This window comes from Acanthopagrus latus, chromosome 24 (genome assembly GCF_904848185.1).
Source record: "Acanthopagrus latus isolate v.2019 chromosome 24, fAcaLat1.1, whole genome shotgun sequence".
Taxonomy (NCBI): domain Eukaryota; kingdom Metazoa; phylum Chordata; class Actinopteri; order Spariformes; family Sparidae; genus Acanthopagrus; species Acanthopagrus latus.
This window is the reverse complement of record NC_051062.1, coordinates 7426081-7451593: the sequence shown is the minus strand read 5'-3', so window position 1 is coordinate 7451593 and position 25513 is coordinate 7426081. Positions and strand designations below refer to the sequence as shown.

General features: G+C 42.4%; 2 protein-coding genes across 4 annotated transcripts in view; one reads left to right on the top strand and one right to left on the bottom strand.

The window, feature by feature from the left end:
* Positions 1–25513, bottom strand: part of cckbra (cholecystokinin B receptor a) — a 53729-nt gene that overhangs the window by 25677 nt on the left and 2539 nt on the right. Inside the window, exon 2 of one of the 3 annotated variants that reach the window (XM_037090863.1) lies at positions 13941–14107. In XM_037090863.1, the coding sequence (XP_036946758.1) occupies positions 13941–14085 (145 nt within the window). In that variant the 5' untranslated portion in view covers positions 14086–14107. Of the gene's footprint in view, positions 1–13940; positions 14108–25513 lie in introns of those variants that run through there. The other 2 variants (XM_037090865.1, XM_037090866.1) reach the window with 2 other exon arrangements.
* LOC119015170 (carboxypeptidase O-like) lies at positions 21069–25403 on the top strand. The gene is made up of 9 exons (XM_037090868.1): positions 21069–21193; positions 22100–22136; positions 22229–22330; positions 22866–22970; positions 23128–23244; positions 23596–23689; positions 24320–24522; positions 24945–25029; positions 25138–25403. The coding sequence occupies exons 1-9, from the start codon at positions 21126–21128 to the stop codon at positions 25401–25403; spliced, it is 1077 nt and encodes a 358-aa protein (XP_036946763.1). The 5' UTR covers positions 21069–21125.

Below are 25513 nucleotides of genomic sequence, written 5' to 3'. Positions count from 1 at the left end.
GTTTAAGTTATATTCACATTTTACTGACTAATCTTCTTCTATTCCACTTTTATTATGGTGATAGTTAATGTTATATTAGCTTGATGCTGCTCTGCATGGCCAACGTATGCAAATGTGGTTACTAACAGTGTGCTTCTTTGTGCCTTGCTTGTGTTGCTTCCTGTAACTCAGCTTGATTAGTGCACTAAGTTGAAAATGATGATTTTATCGTTGTAACATCGTCGTCTTGATATCTAATCATGAGATCACTTACCCTTCACTGCTTTCAGGGCATGTTGCCAAAGGACTGCAGTTTATTAGCCAGCTGGCACATTTTCCGGGAAGTTGATTAATGTGCTTTGCTCTTATTAAGCACAGTGAAAAAAATAGATTTTCTTTTTTATTGCCTGTTGTAAACACCTTTCTCTGGCATTACTCCCATTACTCCCATCAAACATTATGCACCTTTTTACTTTGAAAAGAAAACAGCAGGTTGTTCTAAATAAATATAAGGAAAGGCCGCAGCCAACATAAAGGTAACACTTTGCTTTTATCGGGGCAATCGGTGGAGGAATTGGAAAGCAGAGGATAAAAGCAGATGAGGTCTGGACTTGAACCCAGGACACCGCAGCATGCATGTTAATCGCCTCTGTCACCTGAGAGGCAAATATGAATTATTCTTTTGATCAGAAAGTCCTCTGATGGCTTCGAGAGCGGTTTCATCAGCCGAAGATTGACACCGTGGTCAAGCTAACGTAAGCAACATCCACCCTGTCAGGCCGCAACAGCGCTATGTGTGACGTGTCTCAAGAGAGCAGGCGGCGGAGCCCCCCCGCTGGCTCTGTTGTGTTTGATTTCTTACGATCCAGCCTTGTGAAAATGGAATTATCTATTCATCGCACACCAGTGGCACGCCGGCTCCCCCGAGCCCCAACGACTGCAGGACAATTCACGTCGGTTTCTTTGGCTCCCTCGAGCATGACAGCTGCGTTCAGATCCACAGGCGTCTATAAATACAGCACGGATAATAAGGTGGCGTTCACCTCTGAGGTGTCTGTATGCGGCAGCAGCTCATGTGGAACATTTCAGCCGTGAACCAGGGAGAGGCTATGTTAGTGTTGTGTCTCTCTATTTAACTTCTGAGTCTTATTGCGCTGTGTACTTTAACGGCTGCTGCTATGCAAACTGCAATTATGTTTCCCCGGAAGGATCGTTCAAGTTTCATCACTTCGCTTTGTCTCATCTCCAAGAGAGGATTGTCACGACTTTCTTAGCGGCAAGTCATTTTAAAGTAAAGCATTGTTATATATTGAGGGATGACGGACATGGCTTGATTTCGACGCATTTAAATATTACTTATAAAGATCATCAATAATGAGCAGACGTAATCTGAGAGGTGTCATGGAGGAGGTGCAGAAAAAGGTTCTTTCAATCAGAACCTTGGCGTGAGGCTGTGTTTCACACCGAGCTCGCGTGAGACGATGAAAATGTTACAAATGAGTGTCAGCGCCGTCGAAAATCTGATGTTGCTCCTAATTACAAGCGAGCAGAAAGCCCTTTTGGAAATGAACCTGTGAAGTGGGAGACATGAGGCAGGAAATGAGGTTTGAACATGTGGGAATCAGCAGCTCTTTACCCTTTACTGGGGTGCCATTCAAGTGAGGACTAATATCATGCAATTCCTTTCATCGCTGATTCATCGCCTAATCAGTTTTTCAATTGATTTGAACATTTCCAGAACGCGAGGTGAAGTCTTTGTTTTTGTCCAACCAAAAGCCGAAAGTGGACCTCGAGTTAAGAGTCTTCTCAAACTTCTTCTCTAAGGACATGAATTAACATTTAGTGAACATTTGCTTGGTGAATGACTTACAATGTAATATTAATATATAGGGCTGAGTAAAAAAATCGATTCAATCGATTTCGGATCGATTTCATTTAAATTTTGCAATATCGATTCATAGGGCATGAGATCGATTTTTTTTCCCCCATGAACCCCAGTGGTCTCGCGCGCGACGAAACCGCGGCGCGTTTACGCCCGGTTCACGTTCACAAGCGTGCATACACACAATGGCCGATGCAAGTAAAACTCCGCTCAGCAAGCCGTCCCAGCTGAAGTCTGAAGTCTGGAACCATTTCGGATTTAAAACAACACCGGACAAAGAGCTGGATAAAACCAAAGTGGTTTGCAAGATCTGCCAAGCGGAGGTCAGTTATTGTAGAAATACTACAAACCTCAGAAACCACTTAACGAGGTATCACACTACGCTAACATTAGCTTCCGACAACAAGCCGTCAGGGGCAAAACAAAAGAAACTGAGGGAAACACTAACATTACCAGCCGATTCGCCGCGAGCCATAAAGATAACAGAGGCCATCGCAACTTTTGTTTGCAAAGATTTACGCCCGTACTCGGTAGTGGAAAACGAAGGCTTCAGGCGACTCCTTCAGGTGCTCGAACCACACTACGTTATGGTGCAACGTAAACATCTGACTGAAACTGTTATCCCAATGATGTATACACGTGTGAAAGACGACATCCTAACGAAAATGCAGTCAGCAGAGAGGGTCGCCATAACCTGTGACACCTGGACATCACTGTCAACGCAGTCGTACATGACAGTGACTTCTCACTACATCGACAACGAGTGGTGCCTCATGTCTCATGTGCTACAGACCACCGAGGTTCTCACGAGCCACACTGCTATTAATATAGCCGATATGTTGACGGGGGCCATACAGGAGTGGGGACTGACCAGCAAAGACCCAGCAGTCGTGACGGACAACGCTGCAAATATGGTTCGTGCGGTGGAGATAATGCAGCTAATGCACGTCGGGTGCTTCGCGCACACACTGAACTTAGCCTCACAAGCAGGTCTAAAAGTCCCAGCCGTGTCACGTCTGCTGGCTCGAGTGAGGCGTATAGCAACGTTCTTTCATCGGAGTACGATGGCAAACCACATACTAAAAGAAAAACAGAAGCTGCTTCAACTGCCAGCACACAAGCTAACAGTAGACGTTGTGACGAGGTGGAACAGTGCACTGGACATGCTGGAGCGCTTTTTAGAACAACAGCCAGCTATCTCTGCCACTCTCCTTTCACAAGACGTGCGCAGGAATGAAACAGATCTGTGCACCTTAACAGAGGAGGATGTAACGATTGCAGAAGATTTGGTGCGGGTCTTGAAACCAATGAAAGAAGCTACACTGGCCATGTCGGAGGACAAGCAACCAACTCTGTCCGTCATCGCCCCACTTCTCGCCCTGCTGCAGGAGGCCTTGACCCCCAGCATCGAAGACTCCACCGTGGTGAGGGACTTGAAGGCTGCTGCAAAGAATAACTTGAGGACAAGGTATGCTAAGGTCTCTCTCTCTCTCTCTCTCTCTCTCTCTCTCTCTCTCTCTCTCTCTCTGTGTGTGTGTGTGTGCAATCGTCAGTGGTAGGCCAAATCAAAACATTACAAAAGCAAAGTTTTGTATTTTATGTGCATTTTTTCCTCATTTTACTGATTACTTGTAGTAGTTAGTAATTTGTAATACATGCACTTTTTTGTTTGTATGTGTGAGATTGTATATTTGTATTGCATGCCATGTTTATCCTCATACTGTGATAACAAAAATAATTTATGAAATGTCTTTAAGATATGATGCGCAGAAGGACATATTGTATGCAGCATCAGCGCTGGATCCTCGCTTTAAGGCCCTACCATTCCTGTCTGCTAAAGAGCAAGATGACACCTTCTCCAGACTGCAGACTGAGGCTGCCACTGCTGCACGTGATGTAAGTATTTTTTTAAAAAGTGTGCAGTTTAATAAGAATGTTTTCATTGAGAATTAAAATATTCTCTATTGGATTATAAGGAATATTATATAATTTAAAAGAGTTCATGAATGATTTTCAGTCTATTTATTTCTGTTTTTGTTTTTTTTCTGTCTTATTCAACAGCAAAATACTGATGGTAATGATGCTGATGAAGGAGCTGAGGAGATGGGGGAAGCGACTACGCCCAAGAAGCCCAAGAAATCCAGCACCTTGGAGTCTCTTCTTGGGGCAGTCTACTTACCAACAGCAAAGGAAAATGGCCATAAAACTCCAGCCATGAAGGCTGGAGATGAAATCAGAAGATACAGGGCAGAACAACCTGCTGGGCTGAATGAAAATCCTCTGACCTGGTGGAGGTCAAATGAAAGGGAGTATCCACTGTTGGCTCGCCTGGCGAAGCAATACCTTTGCGTCCCAGGGACCAGTATTGCGTCAGAGAGAGTGTTTTCAACTGCAGGTGATATTGTCACCGCAAAAAGGAGCTGCCTAACCCCAGATCATGTCAATGAGCTCCTTTTCCTAAACAAAAATCTCACAATTACCAAGTGAGAACAAAGTCACAATAAAAGTAATATTAATATACCGTCAATCAATTCTGTTTAGGCACTCAATATCCAGTGCTTCTACATAATGCATGCAAACCAGGGCCTATCAGCTAAATTTGTCCAAGGGCCAGAACCATCTAAGCGGACAGTGTGGGTGCTGATTTTCAAATAAATTGGCCAATTACTGTTTAATACTTTTATAATATTGATGTTATTTCTATCGGCAGACGTCAGCACGTCCAGACTCTGAAAGAAAACATGAGAAATCCACAAAGATAAGGAGACTGGAAGCTTGACTAGAAAATGCTCTCAGACTCAGACCACAGCCAAGGAGACAGTCAGTGCTGAATACAAAACCCACAGTTCGCCTTCCAAAAAGAAAATGTCCCTCTTGCAACACAAACTCCTCTTTGGGAAAACAAGTAAAGCTTAAAGGAAGCAAATCCTCAGTCAGCGGTTCAGCACAACAGATGGTCAGTGATAATAAACCAAAGTGATGCCTGATGCAGTAGGAGACGCGAGAAGTCAGGTGATGTAGTTTAAAGCTTGTTCACATTTCGGCAACAAAACTCCTTGGTTAGATAATCACAGGCAGGACTAAAATAATAGGTCATTAACTTGTAGGTCTCGGGTTTGGGTCCCGTGCAATCACACCATGCTGTTGGTTTCACGCCGTTCCACTGAGCAACAGCTGGTGGCAGTAATGTGCCGCCATCCTGGGCCATCCATCAACAATGATGGCAGTGAGGAAGACTGATCGCAAGTACACAAAGACATAACTGATACACAATTAATTAATTAATCATGTATTTCTTATAAACTGCCGTGTCACGAGAATGAAAGTGCACTGGACCCATCTGACTGTAAATGTCAACATGATGCTGATTTAATGTGCAGACTCATGATCGCTGACATCTGTCTGACAGCCATTACGTCGCACAAATCAGTCTGATGCAATTACACTTCCCAAAGCACTTTCCTGTTGAGACATTTCACATTTAATGAAACTCACATTTTTTTATTGTTATTACGGAGAGCCCTTCTGCAGTCGGAGCCGGAGACGCGGGCAGAGAAAATGGCACGAAGAGATAAACTAATTTATCGCTGATTGACTTTTCTGCTGCCTCATCAACATTTTCCCACATGGAGGACAAAGGCATCAGCCTGCGACAGAGGAGAGAAAGTGAAGTAACTTCGGTGCATTCTTCAGTGTCGTCCTCCAAGTGTCATGAACTCGTCTGTGCGATTTACCTTGTATGGTGTTCCTCTGCTACACAGCACGGGAAAAAAAAAACTGGCTTAAAGAAAGTCAGACCGGACTTTGTTTTGAGACTGATTCAAGGACCTGCAGGTTATTACATATAAATATTTGTTTGCTTATAGCCATTAATGGCTGCGTTCTGGGGTCTTTACTAGTAAACACTCCAAACGGTGAATAAACCACTTCAAAACATGCTCAGCGTGAACGTTTCCTCTGAGTGGATTTATGCCTCCAATGCCCGATTTTGTGTCTACACTGACAATAAACCACTATCTTACTTCACGGATCACTTAATGTCTCTGTCTTCGACTCCTGACATTCTTTCGGTTGTCATGGCTGATCAAGATGCCGGCTGCCTCCTTTTTGAACGTTAACACATGTCTAATGTCCGGACAGATTCAATCAAAAGATAAGGATCAGGATGTTGGTGACCTCGCCTTCATGTTCAGTTCAATCAGAGAGGAGAAGCGCTGAAAGCCGAGGCTGATTTCACCTTGTGTCAGGAATGCGGAGGTCTTTTAGATGTGTATGAAAGGATAAACCTTCACTTTGGCTTCATGACAACATCCCTGTTTGCTTTGTATCTGGACCAGACGGGTTGTGAACTCGTTGTGGATTCATCCTGTTGGCCTTTTTTAGCTCCACATTGCGTCACCGGGTCTGAACAAAGTCGTGGCTATTGAATGTTTTGACAGCAACTGAGTAATTGGGCTCATTTTGCGGAAGCCATTCTTTGTATTGCATTTTACCACCGTAATGAAGGGAGTAACTGTAACCGTCAGCACAATTAAACTCAATTAGTTTCCACTGCGCCATCCCGTGAGAGAATCATATTGATCTTGCATTAACTTGAAATTTCTGGAAGTTTGAGAGAGCTTGTTTGCGGCGCGCCAACAAGCTCAGCACATACCGGATTACCCGCGAGGCCTCGTCAGACACAAGCCCCTCTCTGCCTCATTAACATGCTCATTAGCATTTTTATAAGATTCGGAAGTGAACATTTTGACTTGAAATCCTGAGGAGAAACAAGCCACGAGGCTGCGAATTTTGAGGAAACCGAGGGAGACACTGGAGCGATTGGCTCGATGGCACACGGACCGTAGGTGTGAGCTCGCGTCTATTTTAAGTCGAGCGTTTAGCAGACAAACAGGAGCAGACTTGCTGCACTGCAGACTCTCCCAAGGGTGACGAATTCAGTAAATCCCCGTCCATTCTGCTGTCTCTGCAAACACAATGACAGAAAGCCAAACGCCTGATAATGTTCAATTGACGCGCCGGCCGCAAACTGTAAATTAAACTCCCACGTTCCCAATGAGAGTAGAGACCAGTTAGTGTGGTGGGATGTTTGAAGATGCCTCAGCGTCCTTATTATTGCTTTCAGAGAGTTGAAAAACTAAACTCCATCAACACAGAAGAACATCTGTGTTGCTGCGGATTCCTTTCCTGTGTCCAAAATCCAACGTTTTTAAAATCTACACAGCTTTCACATGAATCATTAATGAATGATCTTGGTTTTGGCAATTGAACTATGATTGAGGCATCGTTAGGATTAAAAATTGAGATATTGTGTTAAATATTCAGTTAAAGTATCTGATATTAAATGTACTTAAGTGTCAAAAGTAGTTTTGTACCCAAGTATAAAAAGTGAAAATAAATTATACATACATTTAAAGGTGCAATATGAAGAATCTTAAGAAGAAGTTAATTTCTATATTTACATTATCAATTAGGTAATAATACAAACTCTTTTTTCTCTACTTGTGGTTGATAAGCGGAGAATTGGTGTGAGTAAAATGTAAAATAGTGTTAACCTCTTAGGGCCTTGCTAATGCAATTAATACAGGAAGGTTTTAATCTCCACTAAAAGTTCCTCATTAAATATAGTGCAATAAACTGTTCGGACCAAAACTTGTGGCAATTGATTAAACAGGAGTTTCCACACAGTCTCATAGGAACCTGAAGCTTGTACCTATTCGAAGTGATGCATCTTAAGGGATTTCCTTATTTAACCAATCATTGAAGCGAGGTGTTTGCCACTTGATTCCCATTAATCACTGTGTAAACAGGAGCCGGCACCGAGGCACCGGTGACTCTAAAGGGGGCACGAATACAGCGCAGTTACTGACTGAACTCTCTCAGGACTGAACTTTGTGAGAGTCAAACTTCACAGAGTAATAATACAAAATGACTGAGCGTGTGTTTCATAATTATTAGAGAGACTTATTATGATTGTACGCTTCTTCCCTCCTTCAGTGTTTTATAGGTTCTTGTGCATGTTAGAGATCCTGAAGTGAGAAGGGTCGACAGAAGCTCCTCTCTCCCACAGAAAACACTGCTCCTGAAACGCCACATCAGTAGCCCTGCGTCTTATTCTGTGACACTGTGACATAGCTATTTCAATTCGCTGTTTCACGACGTAAATTACAGTGCTGCACCAGTGGACATTATCATGTGCTTTTTGAGCATGTCAACCTGTTCTAGTAGTAACCAAAATAAAACTGTGAACCTGAAATGATTACTCTCCTTTAATCATCCTTGTTATTAATGGATGCACACAGTCCTATAAAGTAGGGCTGTTTTTGCTTTGACACATGTCTAAGGATTAACGGACAGTGAAATTGAGTCTAACTGACACCAGATAAGCTCATAAAGCTCCAACCCTGCGAGTTAATCAAGCCAGTGTCCAGACAGAGGGCACCACAGCTCGATGCACAGTCGAGTGAGTGCCGCACATGTTTGATGGGATCTTTATGTGGGCTGTCACACTCTGTGGCGTACGCGCCGTTATGCGGGGTGAACCGATAAGATAAAAGGCTATAATCTCTTATTGATTCTCTTTATTAAAAACACAGATCCTTTTATTTATTTTGTTTTTAGGCTCTGGGACTGTGCACCAGAGAGGCAGCAGCTCATTATCAGGACGGAGGATAGTTTGTACACTATCACAGTGCCTGTGCTGGGTGTTTGTTCCGACTCACCAGGTCGCTTCAACCCTTTCCAATTATTTGTCCTGATTACCGCGATCATGTTATGACAGGCTGCATCACCGTGTACAAACCCGAAGGGAAAACAAGGCTAATTTCCTCTACAGCACACCTTGTTGTTGAAATTGGTTGGATATTAGAAGCTGCTGAGCTTCCCTGCAGTAATAAGTCTTTTCTATTTTACCCAGAGCCCAAGGCCACTACTTGGCCTCTCTGAAAATGGAACCAGTGTTCATTTTATGCTTATGAGATTCACTTCGCGATAACTTGTCTCACACGCACTCAAAAAGGACGGGCCGAGCTCAGCAAAATGTCACTCTGAATCAGCGGGGAGCGGAGAGTGTCCGGGGCCAAGCCAAGGTGCAGCTACAGATGTTGCTCCACATAAGCGGGGGGGCATGTCTGAGCTGAGCTGCTCTCCAATGATGAACTGTAATGTGATGTGTGTCACACAGTGTTTCATTTTCGTGCTGTAGGAGTTTTACAGCTGCTCCTTCAGCTGCCGCCAAGAAGGCGAAAACAGCCTTATCTCCAGAATTAACATATAAATACAGACCCCAAAGGATATAATGATATTTTACCATGAAGGATACAATTAAAGTGCGCTGAATTAGCTATTAGTCATTCCTGTTTGCAATGTAACCATGTATCTACAGACAACCATCGACGGATTACTTTGACACTGATGCAAACATAAAAACATGATAATTCTAAGGCAAGTTCTGCCGTCACTTGGGAGCAACTTTATTTCTCAGATTTCTAGGCATGTATATGGACATTCCTGTACAATGTACATCTAAGATAATGTTATACTCAGCAACTGTAAGTCAGCCTGGATCTAAAAATATGTGAATCACATCTGTCTGTATATAATTGACAATCGAGAAGCAGTGCGGTTCTCGACAGAAAATTTGTAGCGCTTCCGGGTTTTATAGCACCTTAATTGCCACCGTGAGCTTTGTGTCACAGCCCCTGCTGCAGCTCTATCTGCTACTTTCCAGTGGTGAGTGGACCACATCAGCAGCATAATAATTTCCTGTTGTTTTCTAGATCACCTGCATGTGTTTTTGTCACAACTTATTAAGTCGTCTTCATGTTAAAAGGTGTGATATGTAATAATTGGCCACCTGTCGACTTCGTACTCTAAACAAACAGGGAGCGGCGTATCACAACATTAACCACTAACTGTAGCGGCCGTTAGCTGCTTAGCTGAGTTAGCCGTGCAGCTAGTGGTCCGGACTGAGCATCGGAGCGGCGCTGTTTTATTTTGGGGGCCACAAGCACAGGAATGTTGGCAAAAGTCAACATTTGCTTATGCAATATTTGAGAAAATAATCAACGGATTCATCGTTAATGAAAATAATTGGCATGTTATGACACATTATGTCACGCATCCTTTTTTTCCTTTTCATAAACTTGCCGCCTACATTACCCACAAGGCAGTTCAGCTTCTACCACATGCAGGACAGAGGGCCCAGCCCGCAAGAATAAGATTTACAAACGCTGTCGACACCAGCGTCCTTAAAAATATGTTGAAATTGTTTATATTTTTGCGCCTATACAATTGCAGTAAAATATACCTCTTCCTGTTTATAGTTTAAAGTCCACAACCAAGGCTCGGTCCTTTTTGTACTGAACAATAATGAGCGAAATGTTTCATTTAAACATCTCGCTCATTGTTGCTTTAGTGTTTTACACCCGTTGCTCTGATCCAACCCACGCAGTGTCAAAACATGCATAGATGTATTTGCTCATCTTTCCCAGACTTGTTTTGACAAAACTGCCGTCACCGCTTCAGCAAAATTAAAAACACTTACTGTGTGTGCTGCGAGCTGAAACACTTCATCTTTTGTTCTAATGGTCACTCGAAAGAAAAGGATTCACCCACATTTTAAACGATCAGTTTGTCATTTCTGTCTTTTCTTTCTGTGAAAAGGAGACACACATTTCCTGGTTTCAGCTTCCCTGCTGTGAAAATTTGCTGCTTCTCTTTATCTTGTGTGATTAAAACAATTAACATCTTAAGGTTTTTAACTGTGTCGGACAAAACAAGACATTTGATGACAGATTGATGGGCAGATTCATCAAAATCGTTGCCGCCCGAGTTTGTAGTTCAATTAATAAATTAAAAAGTTTAAAGGAGCACTACGTAGTTTTGGATAAGAAGTTGGTTTACAATATTAATGAGTTAATAATACAAATTTTTTTTTCATAACTGAATAAACAAGCTGTTCTCAGAAAAAAAAAAAGAACGGAACACTGTTTGAAGCTAGAAAGGTGACAGGGTCCGCCAAAATATAACAGTATGAAATTGTGTTGTCAGTTTATTCAGTTATGAAAACAAGAAGAGTTTATTTAGGCATAAAAATGAGGCACTGAAGATCTTTCTTTTCCAACTAAAATGTCAACAACATAGTGCACCTTTAAGTTTCAGGAAAAAGTTTACAAAAATGTGTAATTTATGCACATTTCTCCTATATAATCAACAAAAGATTCAAGCCGGAGCACAGAATTTCTTTTATAAGCTCAGCCCAGGAAGAAAAATGCTCCAATTCAATGCATCGGACAGTGGCAATTCCACAAATGGAAGGTGGGCTGGAGCTGTAATTTCCTGTCCCGGCACTGGAGTATCACATCTGAGAGCAATAATACAGCTGCATAATCAGACTCCATTGCTCTCCCTCAGTCCTATGGGAGACAGCGCAGGAGGAATAGCTCCACTAAGGATTTAGGTAAATATAATGAAGGCTTGTGTCTGTGTATGTGTGTGCGCCTCGCCTTGAAAGTGTGAGGGAGGGAACGAGCAATCTGTCGGCAGGACATTTTCCCTGGTCAAACACCGAACACGCCCAGCAGCACTTGATTGCTCTCCGGGTAGTTGAGCCTATACTGCTGCCGATGTTACAGCATGCCTCCTGTATAAGGTCAATAAAAGTAATGCAGCGCAGAAGGAGGAATGGGTGTGAATTATTTAGTGGGGGTTGATTTGAAATTTCTTGATACTGCAGCAGCAGTACGGGGAGAGAAAATTAAAGAAAGGGGGGGATGAAGGCAGACATTTTGAGGGGCTGTTGCATGAACCTGAACCCCCCCCCCCCCCGTTTTACATCTCATCCATCAGCATGTTCCTGACGGGTGTAAATTATGGTCATGTAACCCACCACAAATCAATTCTTAACTTGTTAATTGTTAAAATAGTTAAAGATCCGCTCCACACACGTATTAATGCATGCATAAAGATGCTCTAATGTGTGGCCGACATTAAGTTATCTCATTAAAATCCTTAAAATAGACAAAATGATAACCTGCTGGCACGCACCGATACGTAAGGTACAACAAGGTGATGGAGGCGAGAGATGGGAGAGAAGCCAGTGACCACAATTCAAGACTGTGTTTCATCATTTGTGAGTGTGACACCACTGGATATTTCTATGGAGACCTCTGGAAAATGTTACTGAATGTACATGTGATGTTGTTACATCTTTTTTTCTGCAGCTCTACTGGAACACAGTCCGAATTTTTGTGTCTTAATTACATAATGCTGTTTCATGTATTCTGTTACTCCCCAGGCCCAGTTGACCCTAAAGCTGCAAATTAAAAAATTGGATTCGACATATCCGTGGTTTTCAAAAACGTCCATCTCCTACACATATTCTAGCAGCTGGGTTGGAATATGATGATACATGATAGAATACACTGGATCATAAAGTCAGAGGAAAATTTACACTTTGAGCATGAAAAAAGCCTACTAGAGTCAAACTCGGCACACAGTGAAACTCAAACATTCAGAAAGAGAAGAAGAAAGACACATTATCGACTCGAGGGGGCTTTAAAGACGAATGAAACATTATTGAAGGTTTAGTTTCTCATTACTTCTGTATTCAGCTTCACACTGAGATCTATCGAGGTGATTATGACTCGGGCTTCTATTCGTCATGGAAAGGAAAACATTTTAAAGCAGATTTAGCAAAGTTGAGTCAGTATTTGCAAGCATTTAATCCTGCAGAAGTGTGTGCGAGCTTGTACGATGGGCACCTTTCTTCCTCCTCATCCTATCTTACTGGCACGGCCCCATTACAGTGATTCTCTCCCACTCAGCCATCACCGCCCTCACATGTACCTGAATGTCTGACGCGTCTCCCTCACTGTCTCCTGGTTGCACTTTCATCCAAAATGCAACTGTCCACGGCATTTTGCACTGACAACTGCAACGGGCGCGGTAGAACTGGGAAGGAGAAACTCGTACATACTGGAGCAATTTTCTATCATTTCAATACTATTCAAGTATTCGTGTAGCCGGTTGAATTTCGATAGACATGATGCTGACGGCAGTTTAACTCATTGATGAAGCCCAGGTAAGTAAACCGGTGTGTACAAATATGCGCTAGAACACATAAAATGTTATGGGAGTTTCACGGACATTTTCAAGCCTTATCATCTCAGATTTCACTACAGCTGTGACAGTAATTTCACTTGATTTGGAATTTTTCTTTTTTTCTTTTTTTCCATTTGATACCCAGCCCACGCCCTCTGTCTCTGTTTCTCCAGCAACTTTATCCCGGGCTTGTGCACGTCCTTTGCTTCCTCCCACGTCCAGACCTCATTACCCAATCAGACCATATTTTGCTGCTGGTGTCCTCATACTAGACACTGCTCAGGGGGAGGCTTATCTCTTCCTCTCCTGGCGTGGGGGGGTTTTAATCTGCTCTGCATTTAGAGAATCATAAGCCGGGAAAAGAATAAACACTCAGAATCAAAACTGTAGCCTCAGCACTGGTGTGCCCCTCATGCTGATTGCGGCATTATTGACTGAGAGAGGAGCAGCAGTAAATTGGGCTCGCTCTGTGATGGATTGCACACAATGAGGCCGCACGAGGAGCTTGATTTAAACAAAACTCCTGATTGCAAATCATTGGATGGTAAACACAGCGATCAGGTGGGAAGTGAAAATTGAGCAGAATGGGTGATGGTTGCGGGGGGCGGCAAGAGTGCATCCATTGAAGTAGGTGATCAATCAAAGGTGGCAGCTTGTAATGAGAAACAACATTATCCAGGTGAAGTGAGAGCTGCATCTTTCTCATCCTCTTGGAGGGTGATGCTTTTATTTTGAAGGGGATATTCTTTTGCAGATGCAAACTAAAAATTCTCATTATTATTATTATTATTATTATTATTATTATTATTATTAATTATTGATCAATAATAATAATAATTATCATCATTATTTCAAACCCAGATGTGGGCAGCCAGATGTTGCCTCCTGGCCGGCGGGATGCCATCTGAAGCGTTTGACACATCTGCCTTGGTTACTCGCCAGAGGCAGCGCGCAGAAAGAAGAAAAGAAATCCTACCTCGGACTTTGCTGCTCGGTCTGGAGAGCACGGAGCTGTTCGTGCAGCTGATGTTGTAGTCGCTCACTTCCACGCTGAGGTTCCCCTGCCCCACGCAGCCCGCCGACACCTCCACCACGCTCACGTTCAGCGCCTGCAGAGCCATCCTCCTCCTCTGGCGACGTCTACTGCGCGTAAAAGGACATGAAAACTGGAGAATCAACTCGTCTTTCTGTTCATAACAGCGGGAGAAGTAGGCGTCGGGAAAGTTGGAGGAAGGCCAAACTAGAGTGCGGTTATTTTCCAAAAAAAAAGAAGACAAAAAACGCGCGCTGTGACGGGTTAATTAACGTGGAGCGGCGAGGGGAGTCCCGTGAACGCACCGCGCACAGCACCGAACTGTGAAGGAATGAAGCTGCTGCTGCTAAGGCAACTGCGGACCTCTCTCTCTCTCTCTCTCTCTCTCTCTCTCTCACTCTTTCTCTCTTTCACACATACAAACACGCACACGCACACACATGCACACTCTCTCCATTCAACTCACGACTGTCACTGTACAAGCCAGCACAAACAGGCTTCTTATCCATGGCTGCAGGAGGGGTGACACTCAGTGGATGAAATGAGTTGAAATGTCAATTTTTTTTTTAAGGGAAGCTGGAGGTGAAACGCATAGTGGAAAAGCTATCCAATGACAGCCCTGCATTTCCACCGAGTTTTAGAATCTTTTTTGGTTACACTGTTTTGGTTTTACAGCCTTTAAAGCTGCAGTTGGTGCTGTAGCTCAGGGGGTAGAGCTGCCATCTAGCATTCGGAGGGTGGCATGTTTGAATCCCCAGCGGCATGTGGAAGTATCCTTGAGCAAGATACTAACCCCCATATTGCTCCTGACACCTTGAAGTATGTGACAAGGGTTCGAAAGTGCTATAGAAAAGCAAGTCCATTCACCTTATAAGTTCTCCCCAAAAAAAACCATTAAAAATTCAGCCACTCACCCCTTTCGTAGACCTTCACACCACACAGAGCTACATGCCGTCACTTTTAGTTAAACTGAAGACTTCAGGTCGAACCCTTATTCTTAATTTTATAGATTAAGTTGTATCCATTAAGCGCGTGTGCAGAAAGAAAACTGCCTGGGTGGCTGTTTGGGTTCAGAGAGATAGGGACGTGATTGCAAAATTCGAAACCACTTAAGACTCTCAAGAGCAACGAGAAGAAACAACAACAAACATCTGTATTTTGGGTAGCACATTCATTGCCCTTAATGAGCCGCTCGGTGCGCGAAACTACAAGCAAAAACACAGCAATTTTGCACAGGAGTGAGAGAATCTGAGACTGGGCCAGATAGACTGAGTGTTATTCCTAAAAGAAAAAATATCAAAGACACTCACTATCTACTCGTTGAGACAGCACCAGAAATCTCATCAAGAATCCCATAAAGCTTCGGCCGGACCTACCTAGATGGCCCTCTTGGTTGTCAAGTTCTCAAAGGTCTCCATCCCTCAATCACAGGATCCGTGTTGCCAGCTCTGACAGTGCTACACTTTCCTTCAATTGTTAAAAGTACAATCGATAACAGAAAAATCTCTTTCTCTCAAGGAAATGAGGCCGCCAGTCTCTCTGCCCTTGTGAAAACCCTCCAGGTCTTGCAGGATGTCAGGAGGTATCATCAGAGGGACAAAGAGCCACAGCTCTGCAAGGTTAAGAGGAGGGCGGTGGCTACCTTTTCCCAGATTGTCTGGAGAATGAAAGCAGAGGATGGTGTCACGGTTACAATATAGCTTTGGGCACAAGCACATATGAACGCCACTGTCTTGTTTATACTATCATTTGTTTTAAAATGGAGAATTTCTCAGACTTTTTTTTTTTTTTTTTTCGAGCCCGTGGAACGTCTGTTGAATTTTCCATTTTGTATTCTGGCCGACCCGCGGGAGCAAGGTGAGAGGTTCTGGGCCTCCTGATGTGCAGCGTGATGGCTTTGTTTATGGGAAACGATCTCTCGAATGCCTCTGGGTTCTGTTCATGTTTTACAGCTTGAGAAATGATACCGATTCTCCAAAAATGTCTGGAGGCAGCAGGGGACGAGGAGGGGGAGTTAGTTTGCACTGTGGGGGAGGAGGGCTTCGTTATTTGTGTTTCGGATTTGTTGCTGTCAGCATTGCTGATGGTTTTACACGTGTTGCTGCCACTGTTAATACTGCTTTTATATTGCTGTTGTGTGGGAGGTGTGTTGGGCTCCATGCTGTTGTTTCTTCTACATTTTTTAAGATAAAGGTTTATTGAAGGAAAGCCAAAAGTCTCTCCCTTCTGCTTCCTCTCAAACCTCCGATTTTGTGAGTTTGGCAGCTGCTCCGTATTGATTTTCATCGTATCGAGGTCTTTACACAGGTCATAACCAGCATGTCTGATGAGATGAGGAACTGTTCGCCTTCTGATACTCCAGGGTGTCAACACATCCGGCGAAAGTAGAGCTATTTTTATTTTATTTTTTAAATTTTTACTTTAAGTGCACCGAAATGCCACGTTCAAACGTGCAAAGGCAGCACAAGTAAAGCACTACAGATTTGCATAAGGGGGAACATCAGTCATTTTTAGAATTCACCAGTGCCGCAGGACAGGCTTTACTGCTGAGCATCCACCAATCAGACGCGAGTGAGAAGTGACCTTTAACATGACAAAATAATTTCTTGCTGCTTTGTGTCACTGCATGAGTGTGTAAAACCTCGGGGCACCATGATGACATAATAGCACACATGAACATGAATTCTTCTAAAAGGCAAATTGCGTTGTAATGTCCCATTACCTACACGACATAAATCAACCGATTAGTCTTACTCTCAGTACAATCAGTCACATAAAATAGAACCGCCTTGACCTTCAAAAGGAATCTAATTAAGTCAATATAATAATGCTATGATATCAGTTTGACACCACCGGCAGTGATAACCTTGTAGTTCAGTGGTGGTCCCATGTGGCGTTCCACAGGGCTCAATCCTCGGACCATTAATCTGACTAATGTGATGTTAAAGGGCATATTTGTAACATTTGTATGCAGAATAATCATTATTCGTTTAGAAATAATACATCTGCAGAGCTTGTAGGAAGGTGCAGAACAAAAGTAACTATTTCACTATGATTGTGAATCAGTAATGTATTATTTATCCCTGTGTTCTGACAGTTCGTTCCAGCTTCTAACAAGCTTCGTGAGCCAATAGTACAAGGACGTTGGTATCACGTGGTGTCTGTGTTTCGGCAGCGATGAACAGTCTTGGTCGTTTGTGGGGATAGAGGTAAAAATGGCTGACCTAACGTTAGCTAGCTGTTGTTAGCAAAAAAAAAAAAAAAAAGCTCCAGCTTTTAGTTTTTGCAAAGTTATTGGGTCATTAAAGTGTTTCAGAGGCTCCCCTACAAGGATTTAATCAAATTTGTCTTGCATTATTTAATATTATTGAAGTTAATATATGCACTGTAATAACTAATCTATTCACTTCATTTACTCATGATGATGATTTTATCTCCCCAAGTGCAGACAGAGATGTAGTCAACCACAAAACAATGAGGTGAAACTACCTTTGGAGTGCATGGCCTTAGGTGTGTGTACTTGGAGCTCTTCGACATGAAAATGTTTGCTAACTGCCAGTATCAGCTTTCTCTGCCACCCAAGGCTATTCTCCTCATCCCGTGATGTTATTTGCAACAAGCACTCGCTCACGTGTCAGTGCAGCACCAGCAGACATTTAAGTTAAAACCCATTGACCCATGAGAACCCAAGGCCCCTGAGGAATGTGTGTGCCCCCCCAAAAAAACTTGCCCGTAACCCTCAGCTCTGCAGTCTGTCCAGATGTTGACACAGCTTTTTCCTCAGCACATGCACTCTCTTAAGTTCAACTGCTTCTCATAAAACAGAATCTAATGCTGAAATCAACTGCTAGCGTGGTCATAAAATTAGATGCAAACTGTCCAGTGGCTGAATGTGTGGTTATACACAGTACAGTCGATCACAATCTATAGAGGAGAGCATGTCGGGGTAGGTACAAAAAAAAAAGGAACAGATAACTAAAATCAGCTGTAATCACCACGAATATTCTGTTATCTCAGCGGGGCTCGTCCCCGAAAAGCAAACTTTAAGGTGCTATCATCAAGGTTACAGACAGATTTTGAGATGCTGGCAGCTTGTGTCTGAGTGCCAGATAACGGCCTGCCTATCTCATCCCAAAGCATTAGCGCTCTCATCCATCAGTATGAGGAAACTGCCAGTGATGTTTGCTTTGATTCTCTGTCTGACACACACACACACACACACACACACACACACACACACACACACACACACACACACACACACACTCACACACACACACACACACACACACCCTGTGTTTTTGCACGCAGGGCCGAGGCGGAGACAGGTCCTGTCTCTATGTCTTACGAGCCGCTCATGAATAGACATGATGCAAATGTCAGCAAAGGAGCGGGAACAAATACTTGGGCTGCTGAGCCGTAGTTAACATGCAAGCTAGCAAAACTCCGTGGCAGGCAGAGAGCTCTGAAGAAAGAGAAGCCTGCACTCCATCACTAATTAATCTCAGCGGGATAAAACTAGGGTTTTAAAGCAGTGTGGACGCTGGTGAGAGCTTGCCATGAATAGCGGGTTACACAAAATATCAGTGGACAACATCATAACACCCACATACAGCCTGCTTTTACTAGAGACTGTCCACTACTTGACGTCAGGTTTATTTTAGAACAAAACAGCCATTGTATGCTGTTTTAACTGGGTGTACAGGTGTTGGTGAGCACCCTGCATCTGCCAGTGTTCGCCTCTGATGAGCTTTGCTACATTTTTCAGCTAAACTCAGCACTGTACTGACATCTGCTGGCCATATAAAACATCATCTCATATGTTACAAGCAACATCTTTTCAGTTAGAAATACTATTTAATTGGCAAAATGTTAACAAGGTTCACATTTTTATAGGAAAACTATGCATCTCATGGTTAGGCCCCAGAATGAGCTCCCTGTGGCACTTGTTACCATAAAAGTACAGCGGATACTACTGCAATTCAGTGATGAATACACAGAGAGAAAAGTCATTTAAAATTGTCTTGGTGTCTACAATTAGTAAAAATACATTACAATGATTATTCACTGATTTACTGATACAGATTTAATGTAAAATCAAACTGTAGATCATAGTTTTTATACTGGTGCCCCGTCACAACGTGCTGTTAGATAATTTGGCAATGTGAGGGGTTTATAGATCCAGTCTTCAACGTCCAGTGTGCAGGAGTTTGTACGTTTTCTGCATTTAGCGGCGTGGTTCCAAATTACAACCAACTTAATACTCCTTGTCTTGCCATTCCTTACGGTGGCCACTAAAAATGTACAAAAAGGGAAGGAACAATAGGAAAGGCCTTCTCTGGAGCCAGTGTTTGGTTTATTCATTGTGGGCTACTGTAGAAATATAAAAGGCCCATTATAACATAACAAAAGCAGCTATTATTTACAGGTGATAATACACTAATAAAGACATAAATAGACAAATATTCTATTTCGGACCCTAAACCCCCCTGGCAGATAATATCAAATAAATAAATAAATCAGGATTATTACACCTGTACTTTTCAAGCTGGACCCCAACAGCAGCAACGGCAAATATTGTAGCCTTGAGGCTAACACTGGCGAGCATGCTACTGTTGACAGAACCTTGAAATCTCACCTCCATATCGTGGTGAACAGAATAGACAACCCCCGTGAGATCTCATGAGAAGGATCACGTGTAAGCCCGTCAGTCTGCACAGCCATGAGGCTAGAGAACTGAAGCCCCACCCCATCTGCTGCACCGAGCAGGGTTTGCTGTTTACTTTTTAAAAAAAATAATTAATATTGAAAGTGCCGTGATCTGGCACATTTGGTCTTTAGCGACAAAATTGCTAAGTATGAAGCAGGTATGATGAATGTTTTTTGAGATATGTGAATTACAGACAGACAAACAAACAGATTGCTTGCTGTATATTCAGATGACGGTGACACAGCGTATTCAGTAAACACAATTAAAGTCATTCTTCCTCTGCATCATTTAAAATGCTCACTTTGTATAGATCTTATGAATTTTCTCACCTCTGTTTGTGTAAACTTGAGGAAACAACCACTGAGCACTATTACATTAAGTGATTAAAATGTATGCTTTGTCTTTCCTGGATAAAATCTCCAGGGCACGCAAGAGGTAATGTGTTTCAAGACTCTCACAGCAGCCACAAAAGCTTGTTTACAATCAGCGGGAGAACTGGATAGCCTTTCACAGCAACAAAAAAAAAAAAAAGTGCACTAAAAAAGAATATGAGGACTGCATCAGAGGCTATCTTGGTGTGCTGCAGTGCTGAAGTGGTGAATTTGGCACCAAAAAGCAGAATTTGAAGACCACCATGAGGTGACTTTTACTGACATGGAACCAGCCACCCAAACTCATGTTGCTTTATTTAACTAAACACGTGAAGTGCGTTTATGGCCCAGTAGTGTTTAGCCCTTTGCTCTCTTTCATTAATCTCATCATTTCTTCCTTTCCCGTCGTTGACTTAATGTCGCCTAACTTATCTAATCTTCTCCCTCTTATTATTCCACCCAGGTGTAAACCTTGAGAGGACAATGGGTTTGGCCAAATGTATTTGTGTCCATGTGTGTGCAGCTAATCTCTGACATACTGCTGGACCCGAACGCTTATTTTTTTACTGTGCGCATTTATGACTGTATGCTCAAGGACTAATTATTTATACAACCGCTGACCATTTACATCTCCTCTAAAGCGGCTGGTAGGAGCTGCCGTTCCACAGGCGGCAGTCTCTTAATTAAAGATTTCCAGACCAAAATGAGGAAAACACTGCTGTAATGGCTGCTCACACACTTCCGATCAAAACAGTCACGAATTACATAATGGTTTCATGTGAATTTATTTGGTATTTATGATGAGCAGAACTACTAAGTAATGGGCCAATATAATAATAAATGCGTTAATTCTAAAGCATGTAAAGTAATTATGTCGGATTAAACATTAACCAACATGACGATCATGTGTGCGCAGCCTGTGCTGTGTCTGAGTCAAAGGTATATCTTTATCTGGCGGATCCCTTCTATAAAAGCTTGCACCACCCCAAGGTCGGCTCACTAACACTTCACACTTGCAAACAAGGAGTTTACTCTCACAAAGTGACGATGCTCAACTCTGTAGTACTGAGCCTTGCAGTGCTGCTTTCAGCGATGGGAGCAGCCACAGTGGAGAGGTGAGTTTTCTTCATTAAATCACATAATGATGGCTTTGTTTAACCATTCAGTAGCATAATGTAGTAGCAGTTACTTTGTAACCAAATAATGTATTTTTTTAAACTTTTTTTATCAAGAGTTTGTTAAAAGATTGATACAAAATCTGTACACAAAATATGTGTAAGCGAGACTCAACAGCATGTTAACGTAGCTGAAACACAGGCTCAACAGTAAAACTCTTCTCTCGACCAGCCTGAGAGTTTCTCTCGCTCTCCTCCTGTTGATCTTACTGGCAGAAATTATCATGTGATAAAATCGAAGGTTAATTTTCACAAACAAGTTGAAGAACACTGTGTTCACTGTGAGCTTAAGAGGTGCTGGCAGTATTTTTTTTACCCTTGGACAAAGCGATGCATGCTGTTTTCCTGCTCCCAGTCTCACTACAATAAGCTAACCATCACCCAGTGCAAAACTGTGAGAGTGATACTTCTCATCAAAATCACAGCAAGATAGTCAACAGGCTTATTTCCCAATTTGTACTGCATACGTGAAATAAGCTGTAAAAAGTTGTATTATAAGAGTACTTAATAAATGACTAATGCATTCTTGGATTCCTGTTGTTAACCATCGACAAATGATGAAGTTACAACTTAATAGATCATCAGTTAGGGATTTTTAATTTCCACTTTATTTCATTCATCCCCTGAAATGTGACTAAATCAGCTGGATTTACAGATCACTTTAATTCAGACCCATTTGCTCAGCCACTGTATAAGCAGAACAGTACGTCTGTATGAAGCAACTCTGAATAAAGATTACCTAATTGATTATGTATTTAGTTTGAACTTAAGGGCTTATAACATAAAGTCAAAGCACCTTGTTATGTCAATGATGTCATTAATTGTATTTCGGTGTGTATTCAACAGAGCATATGACTACTACAGATACCATCCCATGAACGAGGTAAGAAGGCCGGACCACTGCTCTCCCACCTTACTGAGATCACTACACAGTTATACAGATACTCAGATGTGTAACTGTGCTCCTCACAACAGATCAGCGACTGGATGGAGCAGACTGTCAAGGAAAACCCTGATGTTGTGACCTTAGTGCAATACGGACAGACCTATGAGAAGAGGGTTATTAGCTTGCTCAAGGTAAAAACATCGACTTTGTTAAATGTGGACAAAAAGTCCAGATCTGAAAAGCAAAGCAAATGCTGCTTTCTTTCTGATAGCCAGCAGGGGGCGACTCCACTGGTTTTTTAAGGAAAGAAGTCTGATTGAATGTAAGCTTACCAGACAATGACCCTTCCTCTCACCTGATTTATTACCTGATTAAACAGTCCCCTATTAAGTTGATGCTTTCAATTGCTGGTTTAAAGTCCTCTTTAATAAACCGTGATTTTCAATTTTTATGGTCCTATTTAGATTAAAATAGATGATAAAGCAGGGCATGCTTCAGGCTGTGGCTACCTTGTACTTGACAAGTTGCTCCCATGGCGCGTCCTCAGGTTCTCAGTCAGATTCAATCAGGATATCGTCCCAAGCTCCACTCTCTTGTCCAGACGTGGTCCCTTCTGGCTCCAAAAACTAAGATGGCAACAGCTGTAAACCAAAACAACAGAAATTGACAAATACCAGAGGGATACTGGAGCGTACTAATGTTTTAAGCACCTAATTTGTCTTCCAGATTGGAGTGAACACTGGAGAGAAAAAGAAAGCTATCTGGATGGACTGTGGTATACATGCCAGGGAATGGATCGCCCCAGCCTTCTGTCAGTATTTTGTCAGTCAGGTAAGAGACATTTATCATTAATTAACAAAGAGGAAATTATTTTTTTGAGTGTCCAAACTGGTTTTCTGAGGGAAAAACAAGAGGATGATGATTTATCATCCTTCCAATACACTTTATCAATCTAACCCTGATGTTTTCACCTGCTCTCTCAAATCAGATCCTGCAAGCATACAAAACAGACCCAAAAATGGCCGACATGATGAAAAACATGGACTTCTACGTCACCCCTGTGCTCAACATAGACGGGTACATCTACTCCTGGTTGAATAGCTCGGTCAGTGCTTATATTTGATGAATATTTATCCAATTACTCTTATAGGGCCCTCAATTGTGCCTCAAGAAGGAAATGAGAGAATGATCTGAGTCTATTAAAGCAACGGCAGTTATGTTAAAATGATCTTACAACTCAATCAGAGAATAAATTGATTTCTGATGCTCTCATGGCCCGAGTACAAAATCATCTCATTTGGAAAAATTAGATGAATGGAAAAATAATCATAACTGCAATCTGAGGCAGCATTTCAGTGTGCAGATAAATGTTAAGTGCCCCCAGTTTATTCATTACCAGACTGAGAGAATAATCAGAACCAGTTGATTAACTGACTGATCATTTTGACCCGTTTAGACACGACTGTGGAGGAAGAACAGGTCACCAGGACCTTCAGACTGCAGCTGTCTCGGAACTGACCTCAACCGCAACTTTGACGCCAATTGGGGAAGTGAGTGTTATTGTGGATCAACATCTTCCTATTTATGTACCATGTTGCTTTGATAATCATAAAAGATATCCAATTAGAGCTTTTACAGTTGAATTTGGACACAGCCGGAGTTTTATGATGCCCTTAAACAGGATTTGAGACCCTGGCAACCAAACATGAACAACTTGTATGACAATGAAGTAGAGCTGTACAAGTTCTTAGGTATCCAGTGCAACAATCGCCAAAGTGTTTAAATATTTATACTCATGATTAAGGAAAATTCCCAGGTAAGTTCACAGAAGCTTCTTTTTTCAAGTTTGTGATCAAAAACATCAAAAGTGAGTGAATATTGGACTTATAAAATCCAGCTTGTCACAAGAATCTAAATGAATGATAATATTGCTCTGCATCTGTTGGATTAGGAAACTGTTTGCTAACAAAATGTGTTCACTGCTTGTTTTTGCCGCCCCCAAGTGGCCAAAAATAGGTTAATACAGCTTTAAACCTATGTACATTTTTATTAGAGATGTAGGACAGTTTCTGAGCTTTCAGCATATGAAGCTGAGTCTTTTAGTAAACAGTTAAGTGAAGAAGTGGTGTCACAACTACATTTGATAAAGATCAATCTATTACTTTTGCTCATCTTTTCAGCTATCGGGGTATCGTTTAACTGCTGCAGTCAGATCTTCCCGGGGAGCCAACCCGTGTCTGAGCCCGAGGCCGCGGCTGTCACTTATTTTGTAGGAAGCCGGATCGACGAGTTCCTGTGTTTCCTCACTATCCACTCCTACGGCCAGCTGCTCCTGGTTCCCTACGGACACCCCAACTTCACCGCCCCCAACTATGACGAGCTGGTATTTACATCTGCAAACACAGTGATGAATATTTTACATGTTTCTGAGAATTCACACGCTGAATTCTAGGCAAATATTAGGATAAAAAGTGTCTATGAATCCTTATGGCATGGGTATATTGCACTACAATTTCTTGAAACTAATTGGCCAAAAAATCACTGACAGAAATCGTTTACATTAAGTGATTATAAATTTATGGGTTTAGCACCAGGGTAGGAATTAAAGTCCATATACACATACAGTAAACGGTCCATATAAACCAAAGTATGGCTATTTCAGAAGCACAAAAATAATTCTCCAGTATTGATGTCCATGTGCAAGTTGGCAGCTAAGTAACAAAAAAATGCAGTACAGATACACCATATATATTTATCATTACATATATTTGGATGATTAATGGTTTTAAATGTCTGGTTCCACAGATGGACGTTGGTCTGGCTGCAGCAGAGGCCATTAAGAAGGTTCACGGGAAACACTACAAAGTAGGAACTTCGCCAAATATATTATGTAAGTCCGCAAATCACTGCTGATTACAGACAATGGAAGGGGTTAAAGTAATAAAATAAAGTGGATATTACATATGAAAAGGTGATAACCGTAACCATCTTTCTACAGATCCCAACTCAGGTTCATCTAGAGACTGGGCTCGCTTTTCTGGGATCCCCTTCTCCTTCACCTTCGAGCTGAGAGACAACGGGACATTTGGCTTCGAGCTTCCCGAGGACCAGATCCGGCCCACGTGCGAGGAGGCCTACAGCGGAGCCCTGCACATCATCACCTACGCCCACGACAAGGCCTTTAATGGTGCTGTGGCCACCGCTGTTGCAAACCTGTGGGCTGTGCTGTTAGCAGCAGGCATCACCGGCACCAACCTGATGTGAAAAAAACCTGCACAAATGGTTCCAGTTCTTAAGCTACAGTGTTTTCAAGTTTTTGTACTCGTGGGGCAGAATTTGCTGCTGGTAAATCAGTATGAAGTATGGAAATGTAT